The 25,023-nt window shown below is 36.9% G+C and overlaps 1 protein-coding gene across 3 annotated transcripts in view; it reads left to right on the top strand.

Annotated features, from left to right (window-relative positions):
* SMARCA2 (SWI/SNF related, matrix associated, actin dependent regulator of chromatin, subfamily a, member 2) overlaps positions 1–25,023 on the top strand; it is a 104,741-nt gene that overhangs the window by 14,100 nt on the left and 65,618 nt on the right. For all 3 annotated transcript variants that reach the window (XM_042875279.1, XM_042875278.1, XM_042875280.1), the window contains exons 3-10: positions 3,537–3,660; positions 12,050–12,379; positions 13,153–13,254; positions 14,173–14,422; positions 19,375–19,501; positions 20,667–20,840; positions 21,079–21,252; positions 24,239–24,409. In XM_042875279.1, coding sequence (XP_042731213.1) covers positions 3,537–3,660; positions 12,050–12,379; positions 13,153–13,254; positions 14,173–14,422; positions 19,375–19,501; positions 20,667–20,840; positions 21,079–21,252; positions 24,239–24,409 — 1,452 coding nt within the window. The remainder of the gene's footprint in view (positions 1–3,536; positions 3,661–12,049; positions 12,380–13,152; positions 13,255–14,172; positions 14,423–19,374; positions 19,502–20,666; positions 20,841–21,078; positions 21,253–24,238; positions 24,410–25,023) is intronic.

The following is a 25,023-nucleotide window of genomic DNA, read 5'->3' as shown; positions in this document are numbered from 1 at the left end:
AATCTGGTCAGCCACTTGTAATTTTCAGTTTGACTAGGTAGTTTTTTTTTTCTATTTGGCTTTATTTTAAGTTGTTTATTTAAAGCTGGTCCATGGCCTTTGTGTCATGATGGAACATGGTGTTTTGGGTTGGGTTGTGTTTTTTTTTTAATCTTTTTTTTAAAGTGGACAAGCGAAAGTGTAGTGAAAGTGAAAGAGTAAGCAGAAACTGTTCCATTTATGCAATTACTTGTTTATTGCACAAATGCAGTGGGATTGTGGTTTTCACTTTCAGAATCCACCAAGAAGGTGGCAAAGTACCATGAATCTTTGTTAGATGTTTGGCTAGCTTGCAGACCATCATGCATGAAAATGAAAATATGCAAAAGTAGGTAAATAAGTGATTAAGTAAAAGTTACGATTCCTACAGTTTGATTACTTAAAAGTAGTTACTATTGAAAGATGGAGACTCTATATTCACTCTATAATAACCCCAGAAAACTTCCACAGGAAAATTTACAGTCAATTTACATAATAACGTAGCTTTCATAGAAACAGCAAGTTAATTATCTTTCCTGTTACTTGCTCAAGAAATGTTCAGACTACCAATGAAATTGCCAGGAAGGTCATTACAATTCAATTTTCATTGATGTGCATTTTGGGTGCAAGAGAAAGCAGATTCAAGGAGAGGTACTTAGAGATCTTCTGGGGCCCTGTGAAATGGGTAAAGTGTAACAGCCTTGGATTTTATCATGAGCTGAAAATAATGGGAAGGTGGGAAAATATCAGAGGAAAGTGTAGTTACATGATTGCCTTGATTTTACTCTTCCAGTGAATTTACTGTTCTGGGCTTGCGAAGCAAGGTTTTGGTAATGGTGCTGCTGTTACATTGGTTCAAGTCCTCAGCTAACTTTGTAACTATGTAGCATTTCAAAGAGGTTTTGAGAAATAACGATTTTTCAAGTTGAGTAGTCTTTATCTGTTTGTTTTTATGTATTTTCTCATGGACTGTAGTGGTACTTGTAGATTAAATATATCCTTGAAAACACAAGTCTCATTGCGTAACTTAGCATCATTGAAACTAATTTTGTCTTGGAAGAAATTTATGCCACCTTCGTCTTTCTTTTAGCTTTTTTAGTAAAAACAGATCCATCAGTTCTGCCTTTTTAAATCTGCTTCTAATGAATTTCTCTTTTAGACTTTCACAGCATAATTTCTGCAAACATAGTGAAGCAAACCCAATTTTTATTAAACTTATCCTCCCTTGTGTTTGACTTGAAACTTTTGAGTTTGTTCCAGATTTTGTTTTGCTTTCAATTTTTTGAGAAAAAAAAAAGATCTTTACAAAACCCTGTTTTTTTGGTCAGCTCTTCTTCCCACAGAACCATTCCTCCAGCTGGCATTTCTGTTTATGGTCATGTGCCTATCCTTCCATTCCTGTTTGTTTTGCCTTAAATTCTTTTTGAAAGGAGAAGTGTGGGCATGTGTTTGCTTTCTTCCTCATTGCTTTTCATTAGCGCCCGAATTGTTTGTCCACCTTCTCCTGTGCTTGTATTTCTGATGCCCTGGATATATATGTTATGTACTGTCTCAGGCTCTTTGAAGTTTCTAGCATCAAGAGAGGCAGCACTGTTGCTGTCCATTCATGCAGTGATGCCCATCCCTGCTGTCACACCACAGGTGTGTACAGCCATAGTCTTCTGTTAAAGAAATCAGATCTGATTTCCTACTCAGTATGTTTCTCCTCTTGGAGGTCCTAAAGATTGAGTTATAGATATGTACTGTGGCAAAATAGGAATGGTTCTGGTTGTACAAGTATTTCTGTTAGTGTAATATTCAGCTTGGTAAGGTGTGAGCTAAGCATTCTCATCAGGGTTGACTGCCTTTATAAACAGGGGAGAAGAGACAAGAAGAGCATTTTGCACTTCAGAAAAGGGTGTTAGCTTTGTTTGATCAGCATAATTAAACTATTTTTCACACGTCTGTCTGTCTTTACGTTTCTGTTCCATATCCCAAACTCATGTATTCAAAAATAGTGTATCAGGTTTTTTTTTTTTTTTCTGATACAAGTTTATTTCACAAGTGCTTTTGTTCTGGCATGATTAAACATCCTATTGAAACACAATTCCTATTTGCTTCTCCTTTTTTTGTAACTTTTTTTTTTTTAACCTTTAGTTTCTGGTAAGGAAAAAATGATGGTGAAATGAATCAAAAATGCTGAATTAAAAACAACAACAACAACAACAACACTTTTTGTTTAAAGATGCTTTAAATCTAGTAAAATTATTTTGATGGAAAATAAATAGTTTTATGAAGAATTTACAAATAAAATGTAGAGTTTTGTCTTCTTTCCCATTTTCTGTATAAAATGGATTAATTAAAATTGGGTTGTCCTTATGCAACAAATTTCTCAAAGAGAAGAAGTTTCTCTATGTTTTCCTTTAAGTTAATGTAGCTTCTTAGGCAACCTGTATTTTCAACTGGAGTAAGTTTTTCTATCTCTGTTATAAAGAGTTCCCAATTAATAGGCCTGCATGTATATTAAACAAACTGCAAGGTCTCTGTGTACAATCGGTTTACAATAACAATGTTTAGTGTACCTGTGTATATGTTCTAGAGTGAGGCAGTTTGGTGTTTCTGTATAGAGATGAATGACTTTTTTTCCTAATACCAAGCCTTGCAAATGAAGTTATCTGAAGTTATCAGTGAGTAAGAAGAATCTCATTTCATTTTAGGGACCTTGTGTAATTTTTGTTCTCAGGTAAACCTTTTTAGTTTTCTTTTTCTTCTCATACCACTTTTTGCCTTATTCTCATACTTGGAATTTGACAGTTTCTATTAAGGAACAATTTCCAGTGCACTGCATGCCTCCAGCATGTTTTTCTGACCCCAAGCTGTATTCTCTGCACCGTCTTTGGAAGACATTTGGCCCTGTTCTGCATACCAAATACCATGGTAACTGTAGTTCTTGAGTGAATAAAGTATCAGGAACTGTATAGAGCGCAAGTATTTGTGTAGAACCTTGTCTCCCATTCCTTGATTGCCTTAACCTCTTCTTTGCAGGCAAAACTAGGGAACCTCTAGCAATTATATCTTTGTGTTTGAAGAGAAAAAGTGTTTGGGGCATTCCAGTAGAGCAGAGATAGAAAGGGCAAAGTTTGGGCTAAAAATAGCTCAAGCCAAGCCACAGGCTGTACTTTAACAAGTTGGTGTATGTTACACCACTTTGTAATATGAGACCAGTGCCGTTCATGTGCTTGTATGTGGGCAGTTTGCCTCCCTGGCGTTGCCAAACAGATCCTAAGGAGGGGGGAAAAAAAAAAGTCAAAAAAAAAAGATACGGACAGGGAACAAACGAGCAGTCCAGTGGTGCTTTGTGCTTTCCAAAATGTTTGACTCCAGGGGTAAATGTGTCAGCTGAATTTATTTGAATGACAGTTAAGGAAAGTTTGTACTTCTCTATTTGGTATTTACTTAGGTTTTGAGTTAAATTCCTTTGGATTTTTGTAGTGAACTTATGTATTGTTTCTGTTTAAATACTTATTTTGTTTTCACAGACCATTGATGGCTTACATGAGAAAGGAATGGTTGAAGACGTTCATTGTGGCTCCATGAAGACTATGCGACCTCCTCACCCTGGGATGGGCCCACCTCAGAGTCCAATGGACCAGCATAGCCAAGGTTCATACATACTATGCATGCTATATGAATTTGAGGCTGCATTCTGCTGCAGAGAGTCAGTAGTTCCATGGAATAGTTTTCTAATTATTTTCATTCATCTTTGCTTGGAAAAACTTAGCTCAAATCAAGCAGCAAGGTGAATAACATCCTGTCTGGAGTTCTTATTGGTCATGTATTGGAAAAAAGAAGAAGGGCGTTTCCTTAAGGTTCAACTCCATGGCTAGGGCAAATAATTGGAGTAAGTCTTTTACAGATGTTAGCTTTTGTCAGTTAAACAGATGCGGCTAAATTGAAGTGCAATAGAATATTATCTATTTTATTCTGTTGATGAAGGAGTGGTAAGAGAAGAATCCAAGCAAACCTGAAGAAGTCTCCTTTAGTATATGTGTTGTTTGATCAGGGCCTGATCAAACTATTTGCCCATTATTTTTTTATGTCAGAAAATAGGAACACCTTTTACTATATTGCTACTTATCTTTATGTCATTTAGCATAAAAGGGCTTGCATTTTGTAAGCAGCTCAATATGCTGGAGATTTATCTGGTAACATCTGGCAGTATTAATTAGTTCAGCAGATAGACTTGGTATATTGTAGAGTTAATGTATTACTGTAACACCTGAAGAATCCCACCTGAAGTTGAGATTCTGATTTGATACACATTTGATATATTAAGGTATGTTATTGTTTGCTGTGTTTACACATTTATTACAGAGTAAGAAAAATGCTGGAAGGATAAAATAGATATAGGCTAACAAAATGATTTTACCTGGATTACTTTGTGGCTTTGCAGTTTACTGTGACCCTAGTGGCTAATGCATCATTGGAGTCTCCATCTTGGACCTTCAACACCATGAAGTATTGTTTTCCAATTTCATTGTTTCGTATCAGTTAACTGAAAAATAACTTCTACCAGGACAAATTATCCATTGATTAAAACATTTTCACTGACTTCGGTAGCATAAAAGCAGAATCACTTGAGAGCAAAATCTTGAATGACTTTGTATTCACATTCATTGTTCTGCTTGTAATGAAACTGTTGCTTGAAATGATCAGAACATTTGAAAGTGAGCGATGGGTCCAGTTCAAACATAGTTGGTTCAAATATACAGCAACAAAAATTGCAAATACTGCAAATATAGAAAACTAAGTTGTCTTCTTTTCTGTGCTAGCTGAGATCAGACTTCTCAACTGTGGTGTTCTGCAGCAGATCATAGTATTAGTAGTATCTGTGGCAACTTAAAAATTTCAGATTCTTGCTCTCTCCTTGTTGTATGTCAGCAATGCTTGCAAGGTGAATCAAGAGTACTGGAGTTCTCCTCTGAGTAGGCTTTTTCAAGAAATAGTTTTTTAAAAAAACCAAACCTCCAAAACATTAATATTTAAAGTACTCCATGTTAGTGAGGAACTTTTCAGCTTTCTTTGCCTGTTTGCCATCTGTTTTTCTTCCAGTATGATTGTTTTTTCATTAATGAGATTGGTAGCAGTAGAAGCTCTTACAGGTGATAGGAAGATCTTGTGTGCTGACCTAGTATGTATATTTCCATGATAAAAAATCACACTTCTTGATAGCCCTCCAACATGTAGTATCCTACTTTCAGTCTGATATACCAGGCAATTAGAGTTGTATTTCCACAACCTCTGAGAAAATAGGATATGTAGTAAAAGGGGCTTTAAAAAAAGAGAGAAGTAAAAAGTAAAAGTAACCCTTCTCCCCATGAGTGCCCACGCTAGAGGAAGTAATGTGAGTTTTCTACAAATACATGGAGAGATGAGTAGTGAATCTTCTAATTTGGACAAAATCTGCAGTTATGCTTGGTATGTTATTAGAAACCAATATTTATGGTATAACATACACTTGGAGATTTCGGTGTAGTAGCTTGAGTTTCCATATGTAGTTTTAACAAGATGCAAATCAAGTAGAAATTATACGTTATTGGTTCTAGGTCTCTCTCTTTTTTTTTTTTTCTTTTCCATGGTTTATTGCTTCTAGGCTTGAAATCAAAGTAGGTGAATACATGTAATGATTACTGTTATTTTCAAAAGTTCAGTGGAAAGTAGCTGAAGATATTCAGAACACTAGGGAATGGGTCACTCTGGACTTCTGCAATTAGTTTAAACATGTAAACAGAATGGTTACATGTCATTGTTAGCTTAGCATTGATTCTAGGTAAAATAAAGAGTATTGTTTGTCTTTTAATTTTGTATGGCTGTCTATGATTCAGGCCATTGGAAACAGTTTTATTGAAAAATCAGTACTGTCAAACAAATATACTGTCATTTTTCTGGGGACTGTAAACTAGATTGATTTATTAAATTATGAACAGATGCAGAATAGTATTTTTACAGTGAGTAGCACAATCAGACTTAGCCCATGTAATGGTAAAACTAGTAGTAGTATGACAGACACAGCTTGGATGGTCTAATATACTTAAAAAGGTGCCTGGATTGCTACTCTCTTGCAGCAGTTTAAGAGATGAATAGCACTGTATAAAATCAATATAAGTTCTATTAAATATATTAAACTTGTTAAATGTTAGGTTATAAAACTGTTACTAGAAGTTGGTCATCCTATTGGGAATATTTCTAGTTCATTTTGTGGGTCTGTTTTTGGTTCAGTGCTGTCAAAATATGTAGGCTCTGAAAGTGATGCCTTCTATTTATTTGCTACAGCACATACAAGAACATAATAACACTGTTTGATAGAGCAAACTCTCAGCTACAAAATACTGTTTTTCAGTATAGTCAGCACCATTAGCTGTGCATTTTTGCCAGCAGTGAACAAGCGCACACATGCTGTGCTCATCAAAATCTGTACCAGCAGAGGTGACTCACTGTTTCACAGCTGCTCTGACAGTTCCATTGTTAGAAAAATGTTGCCTGTGCAGTCCATATTTCATCAGCCCAAACAGATGGAAGTCAGAAGGCACCAAGTCTGGACTGTGATGTGGGTGTGTCAGGACAGCCCAGTAAAAACTGGCAGTATGTTCCATGATATTCAAACTGGTATAGGGCCTGCATTACTGAGTTGCAAGAGAAAGGATGTCTTCTCTGGCCTGACTCTGGAAGTTGGGGCTTTCAGCTTAGTCAGTGTTGTGATGCAGCGTTCAGAGCTGGTGGTTTGTCCAGGTTCAATGAAATCTGGAAGCACCATCCCTTTCCTGTCCCAAAGGCAGTGAACATCACTTTACCCACTGAGGACTGCATTCTGAACTTTTTCTTTGTTGGGGAATTCACACATCTCCACTCCATGGGCTGCTGTTTTGATTCTAGCTCATGGTGGTGACACCACATCTCATCACTGGTAGTAATGTGATCCAGGAAACTGTCACCTTCAGATTCATATTGGTTCTGCAGATCCTGACAAACTTACAGTGTTCATTCTTTTTCTGCCTGAGCATTTGTTGGCCTAGTGCAAACTTTGTGATATTCCAATGTTGCCATCGTTATTTACCGTGCATTGAAGCCAATATTCACCTCTGTACACAGTCCTGTTTGTAATCTCCAGATTTAAATGGATGGGTTGATCCAGATGCTTTTCATTTTGTGATGTGACATTTGTGTGTGGCCATTTGAAATGTGGCTTGTCTTCCACATCCCTTTTGCCACAGCTTAAACATATGACCCACTGCCTCACTCACACTCACTGTTTCTCCATAAGTGTTCAGCAAGTGTCTATGAATGTCAGTGGGTACCTTTTGTTTTTTTTTTTTTTTTCCTGCATGGAGGAATTCAGTGACATACTTTTGCTTTATCTGTACTTCCATGTCAGATGCTATTATGTCATACTGCCCTTCTGCTGCCACCTGTTGCATGGCAGCAACATGTAATGGAATATTGGTGAGAAGACTATCTCTTCTGCTGGTACCATCAACATCCACCTCTGGCATTGTGGGCCAACATAATAAAATAGGAGGCATAACTTTTGGAACACTTGTATTTGTCAGTGATCTGGAAATAAGTACAAAATCAGTGCTGATAGCTGTCTTTTGTGTATGAGGTGTAGAATTATGTCATAGGAAGCAACGATGCTGAAAAATGTTCTGGTTGCTCTGGCAGAATTTGATGCGTGTTCCTGTATACAGTGCTTGAAACTATGAAATGGAATGTAGTGCATGCACCCAGGAGCAAGAATAAATTGGATGAAATGTTCTATCACGTTACATTATAATACCTGCAGTTAACAACAATGTTGAGAAATATTTAAAGTAGTCCAAGATTCTGAGGAGAGCTGTGAAGCTAGAGAAGGAAACAATGGTTTTACTTCTTGGTGAATAGGAAAGTGGATTGTGAATTTGTGATAAATGCATGGACAGTCCTTCTGTATGTGGTGTATGGTTAGAAGTGATCACAAAATCGGATTTAATCTAAACTAAAGTGTTCCAATTAAAACCTTTTTTTAAAAAAAGAACTTTCAAAAGCATGCATGCACTTTAAAAAAAAAAAAAAAAACAAACAAAAAAACGACCAACAACACAAAATGCATAAATAAATACATAAAATGTTGAAATCTGCATTTCACTGGAAAATGTACACCCATGATTTTGAGGATCTAGAAAATGTGCATGTAAATATGGATTATAAATTAGAAATAAATTGAACTGCACACATGGTTGTACATATATATGATCTGTGTAATCTGAACATGTGCTGCAAATGAACAATCTTGAAATGAGGACCATGAACTTAGAGCAACTCAGGACAGAATTTTCAAGGTAATGATTATTACAGTCTGTGAAGAAACAAAAAGTGGATCCTTTTTGAGGTGATGAGGTTTACCTTGATGAGTAAGTCAAAAACATTTCTAAATTAAATGTGTCATTTTGCTCATAAACACCTATTTTCTGTTGCCGTGAGAGTCACTAGTCTGAGATTTTTGAATTTATTTATTTACTTTTTAAACTAATTATAATTACTAAAACACGCACCCTTATTATTTAGATTCTGGATTTTTTACTTTCTTGATGTTCAGTGGTAAGCTGGTCATGCAGAAATAATCTTGCAGGTTGAGACAGTTTGTTACATTTTTGTTGCATACTACAACACCATTGCTTACAAATGTTGGGCACCAATTTGTAGGCGACCTGTATATCTCCTCAACAGTTACTGCTGGTATCTGTCTCCTCAACAGTTACTGCTTTCCAGTGCCAAATTTTAGAAAGGGTAGCATTCCTGACTATTTCCAGCGTCCAGTTTTCTTTTCTTGAAGTCAAGCACAATGATGTCCTTGTTTTAGTCTTAAAACCCTTATTTTAATGCTAATAGATTAAATAGGAAGGGAAGTCCATTGCTCTGACTTCATAGTTGGCTGTTTAAATAATAATCTTACAGCATTTAACTGAATTTGGGCTGTTAATGTTTTCAGCTTATGTGAATGAACACTGCTGGAAGTGTCTATATTGATACTGGAAGTATTTACTTTAATTTGTTTTAAAATTTACTTTAAATTGTTAAAATGGTAAACAAACTTACCCAGAAAATTAAATGTATGTTTAGATTTATTTTGTAAGAGGAATGAGAAGAATCTGCAAAAAGAAGCCTGGTGTTTGTGTGATGGAGGCTATATAAAGTGGACCAAAACTGGAGATACAGTGACTCTCAATAAAGCCAAGTGCAGGATGCTGCACTTGGGCTGGGGCAATCCCAGGTGTTTATACAAACTGGGGGAAGATCTCCCTGAGAGCAGCCCTGTGGAGAAGGACTTGGGGGTCCTGGTGGACAGGAAGCCGGACATGAGCCAGCATTGTGCGCCTGCAGCCTGGAAGGCCAACTGTATCTGGGCTGCATTAAAAAGGGGTGGCCAGCAGGGAGAGGGAGGTGATTGTCCCCTGGCTCCTGTGAGGCCACATCTGGAGTACTGCGTCCAGGCCTGGGGCCTCTGGCACCAGAAAGACACAGAGCTGTTGGAATGGGTTCAGAGGAGGGCCACTAAGATGATCAGAGGGCTGGGAGTACCTCTTCTGTGAGGAAAGGTTGAGGGAACTGGGCTTGTTTAGCTTGATGCAGAAAAGGCTCTGGGGAGACCTTGTTGTGGCTTTCCAGTGCATGAGGGGAGCATATAAACAGAAAGGGGAATGACTGTTTACAGCAGTGGATAGAGATAGGAGAAGGAGGAATGGTTTCAAACTGAGACAGGGGAGGTTTAGATTAGATATTAGGAGGAAGTTTTTCACTCAGAGGGTGGTGACACACTGGAACAAATTGCCCAGTGAGGTTGTGGATGCCTCATCCCTGGAGGCATTCAAGACCAGGTGGATGTGGCTCAGGGCAGCCTGGTCTAGCAACCTGGTTGGCGACCCTGCACATAGCAGGGGGATTGAAACTAGATAATCACTGGTTATTTTTAACCCAGGCCATTCTAGGTTTCTATGATAATTTCCTGTGTTTTCCTGGTATTGAGAGTAAAAGTAAAATGCAGTTAGTCTAACATGGGAGTGGCACACAGAGCAATTTTGAATAGCTCAGGTGGTTTAAATTGCTATTAGTAGGTGCAAGCGTAAGAACTGCAGGCATTCAAGGTTCTGGGACCTAACCTATGTATACTTTTAATCACTGATTGGTATTTGTTGAAGTTTGTATTAAGATAGTTTACAGAATTCATCAAGATTTTATAATTTCACAAATCATGTTCATTGTCCCTACTGTTCTTAAATTAACTGCATTTTGCTTTCCGATAAGTTTTAAAGATGAAAGAAGATGTGTTGGGTCATCTTACCATCTGCCTGCCAGCGTATGACCTCAAAACAGTTTATTTCTCCAGCCCTGGTTTTAAATGATTTTTGCACCCAACTTCCTATTTTTGAATTTGGTGAGTTTTGAAAGGAAGGTCTGTGTCAGTGAGTAGATGTTCTTTGTCTTTTTCTTGGTTGAGAGTTTCACAAGAACTGACCACTCTATCAGCAGGAAAGCCTTATTCATTTCTCATCATAAAAAAAAGTAAAAATGGTAGCCTTGGTCTGGCACAATCACTGTATGTTCTAAAATATTATGCATTCTTGTTATTTATTGAGCTTATACTTGATTCTTGCATTTAAAAAAATAAAATTAATTGATGGCTGAAATGACCATTAAGGTAAATACCATACTGAACTAAATTTCTATAATTTTTTCTGTATCTTAAATAAAATTCTCTTACCTTCTTTTGTAAGCATGTAAACTTCTTATTCTGTTTGACAGAAAGATTTTACATGTATGATCCTTTGATACTTTAATAATTTGTCCTAATTTTTAGTGAAAGTCAAGATTTCTTTTAAACATTTCATCATTTGAAGTGATAAAAAATAAGGTTCAAGTGCCATTTGATTCAGGATTTTGCTTGTTCTCTTGGAGCTTCATTTGAGTCCTGCCATTTCAGCAGCTTCTTCTTAAGGGATGTTTTATGTTGGCAGTTGAGGTTCCAGTTCCATGATAGGCATCCATAGAAAGAGACATTCAATGTTCTTTGTCTTATACAAAGGTTTAGTCTTTGTCAATTAAGAAGCAGTCATATATAAACTAAATACTTCCTATTTTTGTGTTTGGAGAGTTTTGCAAGGAGAGTCTGTGTCAGTGAATAGGTGTTCTTTGATGCATATGCATTAAAAAAAAAAAAACAACACAAACCTTAAAACATCAAGCTGCAAAATATACAGTGAACTAGAATCACAGAATCCTTAGAGTTGGAAGGAATACCAAAAGGTCATCTAGTCTAATTTGCTTGCAACAGACAGGGATGTTCACAGCTAAATCAAGTTGCTCAGAGCCCTCAACTGGCCACCCATCACCTCTCTGTGCAACCTGTTCCAATGCCTTGCCACCTTCACTATAGAATATTTTTTCCTTATATCCAGCCTATATCTACTCTCTTTAAGTTTGAAGTAATTTCCCCTTGTTATGTTGCAACAGACCATGCTGAAGAGTCTGTCCCCTTCTTTCCTGTAACCCCTCTTTAGATACTGAAAAGCTGTTCTCAGGTTCATTGGAGCCTTTTCTTGTCCAGGCTGGACTGCCCCAGCAGTCTCAGCCTGTCCTCACAGGAGAGGTCTGGATCCCTTGGTTCATTTCTGTGGCCCTTATCTGGATGCACTCCAACAGGATTATGTCTCTTCTAAGTCTAGTCTAGAACTAGTCTGCCATTCTGATGCCTCTTTGTGTATTTCATGTTAAAGTTTGTCATGCTCCAAGTATGAGGAAAATTGTTCTTTTTAGGAGCATTTGAATCACAGAACCGTAACGGCTCAAACAACAGCTCATGTAGCTAATTTCAGGTGGCACCTTGTTCTTGCAGAAAATATTACAACCATCCTGACTTGAGAAAGCTGTTTTTATACCTTGTGTACTGCCAAAGAAATGTGATGGAATGCAGGTGTGACTAGCTGGGGTGCTAAACTTGTGATCATCTCATCTGTTTTAGGTTATATGTCTCCACACCCGTCTCCGCTAGGAGCACCAGAGCATGTATCCAGTCCGATGTCCGGAGGAGGTCCAACTCCACCCCAGATGACTCCCAGCCAGCCAGGACCTATTATACCTGGGGACCCGCAAGTTATGAGTCAACCCAACAGAGGTCCCTCCCCTTTCAGCCCTGTACAGCTGCACCAACTTCGGGCTCAGATTCTAGCATACAAAATGTTAGCTAGAGGTCAGCCTTTGCCAGAAAACCTCCAGCTTGCTGTTCAGGGAAAGCGGACCCTTCCTGGCATTCAACAACAGCAGCCTCCCAGTGCCTTCAACAGACAGTCTGGTAAATGCAGCTAGGCTTTGTGTCATTGCACAAGTAATTCTTGAAGTTCTACCTGTGGAATGTTACAGAAGCATGGTGTTCATGATTATAATTTGGGTCAGCATTCTGAACTTTTATTATTGAGGAAGTGCATAGAACCTGCCTATTATTAATAGAATATTGTACACAGACATAGAAGTGTCCACCTCAATTATACCTGACGTTTTTGAGTGTTAATCATAGTTTATTGATCACAATTTTACTCTTCTTAGAGTAATTTCCAGTTTCCTGTTATTATGCGGTAAAAACAGAAAATTTGGAGCAGGTGAAAGTAAAACGAACTGTTGAGTGCGTAAAAGGAAAGTAAAATTCTCTTTATTAGTCTTTCTCTTCCGATGATAATAAATCTTACAGTGCAGTAAGCAAAGCACACTTTGGTCTTAAGAAAACTTTGTTAACACCCTATACCTCTTACATCTTCTGAACACTTCCATTATTGAGTGAGTGTTAGAAATTGAGTGCTAAGCTGTTTTTTTTTTGTTAGTAATGATTTTAAGTAGTTCATTTTGGTGTGTATCACTTTGCTAACAAGTAGAGCTTTTTTTGGTTTTGTTTTTTAGGATACACGATTTTACCAAGCTTTGTTATATATTTTCTTTCACAGTAAAATTTTCATAAAACCTTATATAATGCACAGAAATACTACTTGCCTGAAAAGGCTAGCATGCTAGAGAACAGAATAGTTATTGAATGCTTGTTTCTTAATATGATTCTTTCCTCTGTCAAATTGTTAGGTATTGGGATGCATGCAATGAGTGGTGCTGCAGCTGGACCAGGGCCTGCTGCAGGAATACCTGGACATACAGCTTCCATTACTCCTAAAACATGGAATGAAGGTACAGGGGAGCATAAATCTCATATTATTTCATGCACAGAGTTAAGGTGAAACAGAGTAGGTAGAGACCAAGAAAAAGATAGAGGGGAAAAAAAAAAGGGAAAGTTAAAAGTAATACAGGCAAAATAGCATAATCTTTACTGTACCTAGGACTTAAATATCAAGGAGAATCAACCATTTATTCACCTATGAATGACCTGGCCAGATGAAGTTATTGCAGTTAGATGGCCTGAACATCAAGCACCTTTTTAAAATCGAAGTGAAATACAGAAGCTGCTTGAGGGATACCCATAAAATATATACTTAAGTGGTATTCTCAGCATGCTTAATTGCAGGAGGCTTGTCTTTCAACTGTATTCTTTGTTGCTGTAAACTCAAGTTTTCAAATTTCAAACTCATACATACCAGAATGAGGCTTTTTATTTTTTTTAATTCCTTTGAAAGAACAGTGTGATCTTTGAGATCTAAAGAACATTGTAACATTTTTTTTCACATTTTAGTGTGAGAATAATTTTTGGAATAAAAATATTTAGATTTGGATTTACAGGCTCATTTATGGTTTGAAAGTAGAAGGAGGACTGTATTGAAATTCATTAGAAATTACTAAAAATATATTTTGAATTTGTATTGAATTTAAATAAGAGAAATTTAAAGGTGGATATAGTATTAGAGACCAAAATAATTTGTTCCTCACTCAGCAGGAATCTTATACATTGCTGTTGCTCGTGGGTAAATCTGAGGACAGAGAACTGTAACAGTAGATCTTTTTTTAAATACAGAATGAAGTGTATATAAGTGTGTGTTTGTCTGGTAATTTTGAATGTTTTTCTGAACTCACATTCTTCTGCAAAAATTGTCATTAATTTCTTCCTGTGTTCCATATTTCATGTTAGGAATAAGTATTTTTTTTATGATTCAGGCCAAACTCCAGATATGAGTGTCTCCAGTGCACCGCAGAAACTTCCTGCACCATCTCTGAGTGGGAGGCCTTCTCCTGCCCCTACTGCTGCCCAGCCTGCTGCTGCTATGCCTGGGCCTTCTGTACCACAACCACCACCTGGACAGCCTTCCCCCATTGTTCAGCTGCAGCAAAAGCAGAATCGCATCAGCCCTATTCAAAAGCCACAAGGATTAGACCCTGTTGAAATTCTTCAAGAACGGGAATATAGGTAAAAGTGAATAACATGATTCAAGTATACATGCAGGTTATTTTTCACTTTCTGGACAGGGAGTCCTTGCAATCCAAGGTAGTAGTGACAATCAAGTAAATACAGTTTCCAGAGAGGAACCATGTCAAAGAAATGTAGAAACATCACACTAAAAGATAATCTAATTCCATCTCAGGTTAGAAAGTAGGAAAGTGTGTTAGTATCACTGCAAACCAACTAAGTTTAAAGCAGGCTCAGGAACTCTGCTTGGCTACTGTATTAATGGACGCTTCAAAAGACAAAAGTTAGGAAATCTAAATCGTCGTAATCTACAGAGAAACAAATTTAGTGTGGGAAGTTTTCAAAATTACAAACGAGTTATAAAGGGAATAATGGAAGTCAAAAGGCTAATAAAAGTTAGTGGCTAGAGAAAATTTTACTAGTGTGATCATGAACTTGGCTGAACTCCAAAGAGTAAGGAGATCATAAGCAAGATTAAAGAAGAGGTTACCAGGAAACCATGGTCTTAGAAGTTGCCTCCCGTGTGCCTCAATTCGTTGATGATTTATATTCATATAAATTATAGAGGATAACATTTCTTTCAGAATTAGATAAAGACTTCTCTAGCTTTTTGCCTGTCATCAAGACCCTTAAGACATCAATAGTTAGCCTGGAGAATCCGCAGGGCAAGAAGGGTCTAGACCTGCACCTGAACTGTTTCTAATCATTATCCATTGGTGATAAGAGACCACACAGCATGTTTACTTGGTTTGAACTGATAGAACATTTTCCAATTACTGTAATAATGAGTTTCTAACAGAAAGGTAGCCAAAAAGAATGATGATCGTGCTGAAGACAGGTTTAATGGCTTTCACTTTGTGAAGGTAAAGCACCATGAAGTTGTTTGGTATGTGGTACTATGCTCAGAATACAGGCTTTGATCACAGAAAAGCTTTCAATTTCTACATAAAATAATACTTAACTAATTTTATGTCATATCATTGTAGTAGTTCTTTTTTTTTTTTTTTTTTAACCTTAGGCCACTGCTATTTCAATGTTTTATTGCTGTTTTCTAAAATGTTTTCCTGTAAGTAAAACACAGAATTATGCAGTTCCACAGTTGCTCTAAGAGAATGACTGTAGCACTAACCTGATCCAAGAATCATGTAATCAATACAGTGCAACCATTTTTGCATAAGTTATCTCAGATTTTTTAGTCTTTCTAGCCCTGTTCTGTTGCACTGTGTATGCCAAACTATTATGACTTAGTATGCATGAGCAGAAGAAATAGGAATTGGCAGAAAATAAGTGTTATATTCAATATTTAGAACTGACTATAGATACAGCATATTCATTAGGTTCTAAATATCTGAATCTTTGTGACGGTGGAAGTGAGGTGGAAGTTTGATAGGAATTCTGTAAAAGTACAGTTTCATTTTTACTCTTTACAGTAATTTTTAGATAGTGACCCAAGCTTTTTTAATCTTGAGTGTTCCTAGAAGTTAATTTTCTTTGCATACCGGAGTACTTGTAACTTCTGGAATTTTTTTCATTCATAGGGAAGTTCAATGCAGAAACATGAACTATTCACACTTTACAGTACAAAGCCTGTATCCTGATAACCTTTGAAGTTAGTGACGGTTTTATGAAACTTTTGCCTCTTAAGTTCTCTCAGTAGTTAACTTTTCTGATAAAGCTTTATGCTCTTCAGTACCTAGAAAATGAAATGAGTTTTTAATGAACAAACAGAATTACAACATAGATGTTTTAGTGATCTGTATTTTGAAAGACAGACCAAAAAGGTATTCTGATTTGTTGCGGAAGGCTGAGCTTTGAATCTGACCAGAACTGGAATTCTTTACAACTACTGTATTTACTCTGTGACCTGGATCGTATGGGAACACAGTTTCACATTAATTTACTGCTAATTCGTCAGGGTCATGATAAAAGTTAATTACTATGGTGTTTGACCATTGTTTTCAGGGCACATACTTCTTACTTGGTTAACAGCTGACTTTTGGGAGAGGATATAAACTACTGTATACACATTTCCATGTTTTTATGGATCATTTATATGGTTCATGTATTAGAGTGTGTCTTACTTGCACACAATATAATATTGTAAATGTGAAATACACTGAAATACACTGAAGAAATTACATCTGATAGTTTATTTCAGTGACAGAGATTTTTTTTTCCCTTCCTCACTAGTGGGAAATCATGTAGTTTGACAAATTCATCAAGTAAGCACTTGAAAATAAGATATAGAAATCCTATCCATTAACCACATGTTAAATCGACTCACACTGATAGAGAAGTGGTTATGGACCCAGTAACATATTGATGGGTTGAAAAGGCTTTAAGACTGGTGTAACATCAGCATACTACTTCTTCTCCCTGAAGGTCCTTGATCTTAATTATTAAAAAAAGGGTTCTGGCATAAATTAATGAAGGGAAGGAAAGTGGGAGTTAATATTGTTAAATTCATGTGACTGGGCCAGAAAGCTGTTTGTGGTATGTGTTAAATTGGTATTACTTGATAACTGTTGTTAATCTCTGTATGACTAATGGTGGATGAAGAGGAACCCAGATATTTAAAATTCTGATTAATGCAGGAACTTTAAAGTATTGGGATGTGCAGAACTGTTAAACTTGTGGTCTTTGAAATCCTGCTGAAGTGATAAGTTCATGTTGTGCTCTTATAAAATTCTTTGCCCTCTCTTTAAAATAAGTACTGCTTTTCCGTTTTAGTGAGTATATTTTTTAATATTACTAACCAGTGTATTCTAGAGTTACTCTGTTATGTGGAAAGGCTTTTTTCCACATTCTCAGTGCTAATTAAAAGAAAAAAAACCGGTGTCCTGTAGACTGTCACTAGCTGCTTTCTGTTACCTGCAAAGTCCCTGTTTTGTATGTCATCTGCAAGAGAGGCTAGAATGCACAAACATAACCTCTGTAGTTGACCTTGGTTAATGAGGAATATGTGTACATCGTTTAATTGCAAAGGGGTCTCCTTGTAGATGTGTAAACTGCTTTCTGCATCAGTGAAGATAGATAGCTGAGTTGCAAAGAATAATTAAATGTATCATTTAAGTAAGATGAGATTACACTAGTAAAAGTCATGTGGAAAACTTCTTTCCTTGGGTTCCACTGACTTTATAGTCATTAGTATTTTTCAATACAGACAGGAACAGTCCGAGAAAATGCAGTCATTCTCTTTAAAGACTTGAATGTGGCTGTAATTTTGAAATGGTTCAAGTAGTTAGGACATTTGCTTGAGGTGAGGTGGCTACCATGAAATTCTTTCTAAAATCCTTCCAACTTATTCAGGAAAATGCTATTCTTGTTAGTACCCAAGATGATATGGTTAATGCTTCTGAGAGAATGTGAAATAAAATCGACAAGTAAATGCCTTTTTTTTTATTTAATATGTAACCCATCTGGCTCCCATTTTTCATTACTCTTCCTTGTATGTGGTCTAGATTTTCATTAATATGTACTGTTTTTTTTGACCAGGACTTTATTTCAAGAACAGAGCAGGTTTTGTGTGAATTAGTGAGTGTGTTAGTGAGTAAATGTGAGTAGTGGCTAAAAATGCTGTTTTTTGGTTTTTTTTTTTCCCTGTTTTTTCTCTGTGGCTGGATTGTGAAAGAACAGTAATTACACATGGAAGAGAGTAAGTGTAGTTATGTGTAGCTTAGTGTAAACCTCTCTTTTTCATGTAATCTGGAGAAATTTGAAGATGAACTTGGAATTAGTAAGCAGCCTTGTGAATGAGAAAGAAAATGGCTAGCAGTGTGAAGTCTTTTGTACAAGGTGGATTGCTTAGAGTGATAACAGGACACAACAGCTCACTGTAAACTTGCATTATATTTTGTCACATCTCAAGAAAGTTGTACATTTGGATTTTTTAGGATCGATTTATATGATAGAAATACAAACTCCAGCCAGCTTTTGCTTTTGCTTTACTTTATACTCTGCAAACTTTTGGAGGTACTTTAAACTATTTTATTTCCAGTGGTAGCCTAACAAAACAATTCTTAAAGAATTAGTAAGTGAACATTCCACTTCATATTTGTTTGCAAAAATGGTTAATCCATTTAGTTACCTAAACTTAAACAATGATAGGGAGCAGCCTGATTAATTTTTGTGCTTGTCCTTGTTTATTGAGCAAGAAGGAACACCCAATGCCAACAAAAAATAATGAAAATATTAAACTGAAAATGTGTTCAGTATTCAGTTGTTTTACTTCATCCACAGCTAAGAAGAGGATTTTGGAAAGATTGTGTCTTCTTTACTGACCAAATTTCATTGAAGTCAGTGAAACCAGAATTGGGCTGTAATTGTCCTGTAGGTGAACATTTCAGAAACATTGCAGCTGTTTGAGAAGTTATGATCCATAATTGCATCCACATGCAACTTTTGGTTGACTTAGAATTTTTGGGTCTGCTATTTTAGTGCCTGGCAAAATTTGTAGTTCACAAGGATACTTACTTGTAGGTAAAACTCACAAGAACCATGTAACTATTGGCTTCCTGATCTCGCTTGTCAGTGTGAAAAATACAGTAAAACAAGGTCATTCTGACTTCTGGTCCATTGTTCTCCCTTTTGAATTTGCAAATGAATGCAAAAGAAAATTGTAAGGGGAGAGTACACGAAACTGTACCCATCAAAGAAACCTGAAAACAATTGTATCTGATACAGGTAAGAAGCATTTTCTAGGTTGCTTTCCACACCTACCCTCTTAGTCAAAATTTAAAGAAGGGCCTAGGATTAAATCCAGTGTGTGGTAACTCAAAGCAGTTAAGTTTATCAAATGTCACTTCCATTTTTGCAAAATCCTCATGGTTCAGAAGCAAGTACTAGAAGCCAAATAACTATCTGAGATAAATTGCTTATTTTTACTGTATTGGTTTGTATGTATTACGATACAGATTTCTCTGGGCGACTTATGCAATTTTCTGTTTACTTAGGCTTCAAGCACGAATTGCTCACAGAATCCAGGAACTGGAAAATTTGCCAGGTTCTCTGCCCCCTGATCTGCGAACCAAAGCGACGGTGGAGTTGAAGGCGCTTAGGTTACTGAATTTCCAGCGCCAGGTAATGCCTTTTTCTTAATGAAAATTGTGTGAGATTATAACCAGACATGTTCATGTAGTACAGGATGAACTGGCGAGAGAATCTGTAACAGTACTAAGCCTGAAAATGGGATTTTGTGTGAGAACAAACTTGAATTATGAGCATGTAGTAGAAATGTTTAACTTAGACTTTGTTTTCTTATTATAAATGTGCAAGTATCCTTTCTCTCTCCTGCTTTTTCTTACATTTTAAAATGTAACCAAAGAAATGTACCTTTCATAAAGAGGCATATGGTGGCACAAAGAGGAAATGGTGAGAAGAAGTTGCAAACACATTTCCAACACAAATCCCAGCAGATTACTATTTCTGGACATTTCTTTGTGCTTGTCGTGAGTTCCTTCGTTTTGGGAAGAATTGTATGGTGATGGTGGTGTGTGGTTTTTCACTGTGATCTGTTCTGAGAGTTCTACTGTCGCACATAAGCTTTGGTCTTACTGATTTAATTTTCATACCTAAGAGAGAAGTTTGATCTTAAGTGCATGCATAAGCAAATGAATTTCAGAAAGGGATAAACTGTGGTAGGCTCTCATGGACTTCTTGTCATTATTTTTTTTTTCAACTAGTTTTCAGAAGTAGGCGTGTAATTTGACAAGTTTGGAAAAAATACTTCCTGGCAGAAGTCTTTGACAGTAGTTGTCCTCTGATGTCTGAGTCTTCCTTGCTGCTGTCCTGGCACTCCTTTGTAATGAAGTTTTGTCAGAGGACATATTAAAAGCAGCAGGCTCTCTTTGCTGCAGTGCTGTGACTGTGGCTGTACTGTTCCAAGCCTTCGGCATTTCCCTCTTTCTTCTGTCCCCGTTGTAGTCATCAACACTCTGAAAAGCATGTTATATGTGTTTTACATTTGTGTTTTATGAACCTTGGCTAGCTCTTATCTTGAAACAGAACAATGATTTGTGGTATCTTGTTAAGAAGAAATGATGTATGATGAACTCTTTTGTCATCCTTTGGGGGGTTATGAGTTTTATAGAGACAAACATATCTATTGCAGCTGACTAATGCTGGATGTCTTTAGAACTATAATATAAAAGAAGGAGGAGGCTGGGAGGTCCCCTGTTCTTTTTTCATGTATTAAACCTATTTTTTTTTTTTTTTTTTAATGTGTTTCTTTTTTTCTCACTGGTAGTTGAGACAAGAGGTAGTAGCCTGCATGCGTCGTGATACAACGCTGGAGACAGCACTGAACTCCAAAGCCTACAAACGAAGCAAGCGCCAGACTTTGAGGGAGGCCCGTATGACAGAAAAGCTTGAGAAACAGCAGAAGATAGAACAGGAGAGGAAGCGTAGACAGAAGCATCAGGTATTTTGACTTACAGGCTGTTTCCCCAGTCACAGAAATTTACCTTTCTTTATTCTGTTGGTCTTACCTGTTACTTACTTTATTCACCTTTGGAGTTTTTAAGAAACAAAAAACAGAACAAAGCACCTCAAAATCATGTACTAAATAATTGGAAAATGGTGAGGTTAGACCTCCTATGTTCTTGATTTCAAATCCTGTACTTTGTCCAGGTCCTACGCTTACTTGTTTCTCCTTCTAGGAATACCTGAATAGCATATTGCAACATGCTAAAGACTTCAAGGAGTACCATCGGTCAGTGGCTGGCAAAATTCAGAAACTTTCTAAAGCTGTGGCAACTTGGCATGCCAACACTGAACGTGAACAGAAGAAAGAAACTGAGAGAATTGAGAAAGAAAGAATGAGGAGGCTAATGGTAAGGATTGGAAGGACGGGTATGATTATTTTAGTGAAAATCACTTGTTTTTAATATGTATCCTTTTCATATCTCATAGACAGTCTCAGATACCCAGATCTTTTCTTTGCAGACTAAAACCTCTGTGACTTAATAAGTATAAATCTGAAACTGATATACTTTGATTGTGTGTTTTTAAGTATGGTAATCAGTGTGACACTGTTCATTTCAGTTTTTAGCAGATTTTTTTTTTTTGTCTTCTGTCTACCAGCTTGAAAACTTAGCACAGCCACTGCATCGCTTAATCTCATTAACGTAATGAACTAGCATTTTGCAGAATTGCATGGTTATTGGTCCTCTATATAAATGTTGAAGTTGATTTCTGGTTTTATAGTTTTGAAGATTCCACATGATTAATTTGTTTGTGGTATTGCCGACCAACTTTTATATAAAACTGATTTCACATGCAAAAATACATAACCCATAGTAGTAAATAATGCATGTAGCTTGAGAATGAGTGACAGTAAGCTCTACCCGTTAGTGCTCCAGGACCCCTTTGTGTTCTTTCATGATTTTTTCTTCTCTTACCTACACATACTATCAGTATCCTTTTTTAAGATACCGTAGAATGATTTTGTGTGCAGTTGTATTGCCAGAATGCTGTGGAACTGTTGAGTGGGCTGTCAACATTTCTGGGGTTAAAATAATTCTGGATTGTAAAGTGTAGACATATTAATGTTCGTGTGTGCAAGCATATTAGAAACTAGGACTGGAAAGATTTCTTGGAGACATTTGTTAGCTCTGTTCTAACACTGTTAGCACTTCACCAGCAGAACTGAATAGGAATTGACATGTTTTTGAAATGATGCTAGTGAAAAAAAACAGTAGGTATCTAAAGTGGGTGCAGATGGAAACATAATTTCATGTATTTCTTATCCGAAATCTATTTCCGCCATGAGTTAAGGACTGTACAGTTTACTTTTAAAAATCACAAAACGGTATGTAGAAACTATTAAATACAAAAATATTAAAAACTTAAAAATGAAAACGTGCAAAATGCAAAGAAGGACTCTCTTAAGAGAAGAAGAATTGTTTAGACTGTAGGGTATTTCTAAAGTTTATATACTAACCTGCACTGTAGAGCACTTTTATAATTAGAGATAGTTGTCAGAAGTCTGTGTACTCAGCTATTAAAATATTGATTTGTAAAGGAAAAAAAGAACTAATTGAAAAATAGCATTGTAATGCTTTAAAAATTCCTCAGTGTATCATTGAGGCTAGGCTTAAATCAGTCTAATGTACAATACGGTAAAGAAAAAAGATCTCCACTACGAGAAAAATGAAGTAGGATCACATGTCTGCAAATGACACAGGATGCCAGTGCTTCCAAACACCAGTTATTTCTCATAAAGCTGCTTTGCCAAAGACTGTGGTTGATCATTTAACTTAGTTATAGGACTTCATAAGTACTTTCAGTTTAGGGATTTGCCCTCGCAAGTATTTGCCTGACTGCTCAGTTAAGTTCTCCTGTAGCAAATTGTGTTCTGTTAATTGGGTTGCTTTGCCTGTTCAGTTTCAGTCCCATTGTGGTATGTTGCAGTACTCTAAAAAGAACTAAATGGAAGTTCAGCCGCTGATTCCTATCTCTTTCTGTAGGCATGAGGTAAATGCAATTCCTGTCTTTGAAAAGACAGTTGTAGGAGACTTGCCAAGTTGCTTCAGGACAGTTGCTAGTGAGGTTCCATGGGGCTACATTTGAGGTCCTGCTATCTTCAATGCTTTTTTTTTTTTTTTTCTTTCCAATCCTGATCGGGATTCAGGACTTGAATGTTAAGTGCATTTGCAGATGATACTCAATTAGGGAAACCTGTTGACTCCTCCAAGAGTAGTGAGGCCTTGTGGAGAGAGCTTGACAAATGGGAGGGCTGGGCAGTCATCAACTGCATAAAGTAAAGCAAGTTCTGGATTCTGCATCTGGAACAGGACGGTTCTGAATGTATGTCCAGAATGGGTGATGAGAGGCTGGAGAACAGATCACAGAAAAATGTCCAGTGATTCTGATTGACAGCAAGTTGAATGAGTTGAATGTGAGTCAGCAGTGTGTATTTTTTTTTTTTAATTTTAATTTCTTTTCATTTTTAGAACTGTTGTAGATTTTTCAATAATTACTATGTGATAATTGGATATGTCTAGAGTCATATAATTCCTGGATCCCAGAGTGACTCAGGCTGGCCAGGAACTTAGGATGTTTCTAGTCCAGCCTCCTTCCCAAAATAGATTTAGCATCAAAGTCAAACTGGGTTGCCCAAGTCTTTTTTCAGTCATGTCTTGTAAACTTCTAATACTTAGAAATGGTACAACTTCTCTGGGCCTCTGTTGTACAACGTTTCTGGAGAAAAAAGTGCCTTTTAAAATCCAGCATCAGCCACCACTGTTTCAAATTCAATCACTATCTTCCATGCTGAGGTTGGGAAATTTCAAGCGTTGTCTGCATGTCGTCTGAAAAGCAGAAGCAGGTGGGGATTATCACGTGCTGTGAGTTTGGGCAAGATTCCTGCTAATATAGTCCAGAATTCTGTAGACCTCTGCTGTTGCACCACATTGCCAAATCAATGTTTGTATAAATGGATGTGTATATCCTTTATTGTGCAGCTGCTTGCCTGTCCGTGTTGTTTGAACTTCATCAGGTTCCTCTTGTCCCATTGTTTTGCCTGTTCAGGTCCTTCTGAAAGGCAGCGCAACCCTTGAAGTTATTGACTAATGTCCTTAGTTCTATGTCACATGCAAACTTAACTAGGGTCCCCTTCATCTTTTAGTCTGGGTCATTGGTAGAAGTTTGAAACATGTGCCTTAGGTAGACAATTGTCCTCCAGGTATGGTATGACTCTCTGGGCCTACTTTCTGGTGGACTCTCTGTCCACCTACGCAAATCATGATGTAACCAAAATAGCACATGATTTTTAAGATAGGTATTATCAATTGGGTAATGTGTGTTTCATATTCCTAGGCTGAAGATGAAGAAGGCTACCGTAAGCTGATTGACCAAAAGAAAGATAGACGCCTGGCCTACCTATTGCAGCAGACAGATGAGTATGTTGCTAACTTGACTAATCTGGTATGGGAACATAAACAGGCACAAGCAGCCAAAGAGAAGAAGAAGAGGAGGAGAAGAAAGAAGGCAAGTAATTACACTTGACCTTTTTCTGCAATGTTGTCTTCAAATCCAATTTTAGTTGTTTACTTCCTAAACTTGGCTCAGTCCATCTTATAGGTACACTGAAAATAACTAGGGAGAACTTCGTGCCAGTAGCATGTTCGTTGTGCATTCTTACAATTTAATTGAAGCTTTTAAAAATTATCTTTGTATGACTGGTTGTGGAAACTGAACAGTGTTATTTGTGAAAAAATAATTTTGTGTGTGAAAGGATAATTCAGTAATGATTTGTCATTTTGTGACCTCTGAGTATCTTCTATTTCTTGCAGGATTGTTTAGAGGATTTTTATAATCCATTTCCATGCCTGACTTGCTACTAATTACTGATAAAAGTATAAACATTGTATCTGCATTGTTCACATGCAGCATGCTTAGCCTGATGATAAATAGCACTGACTGAAAAATGATAGTTCTGAAGATTAATTACCTCAAATATACTCTGTGGTTTCTCCTGTCACCCTCCAGAATGTCTGTACTTTTTTTTGAGCATAAATTTTTAACATATACAAAGTCCCCTACGTCTGTAGTCAAGATACAACTTACATGGAGTTGTTGACCTGTACAGTGAGAACAGACTT

The sequence above is a fragment of the Lagopus leucura genome, unplaced genomic scaffold, assembly GCF_019238085.1.
Source record: "Lagopus leucura isolate 7727_CA_CO unplaced genomic scaffold, USGS_WTPT01 Super-Scaffold_100014, whole genome shotgun sequence".
Classification (NCBI taxonomy): domain Eukaryota; kingdom Metazoa; phylum Chordata; class Aves; order Galliformes; family Phasianidae; genus Lagopus; species Lagopus leucura.
This window is presented reverse-complemented; position numbering and strand designations above follow the sequence as displayed.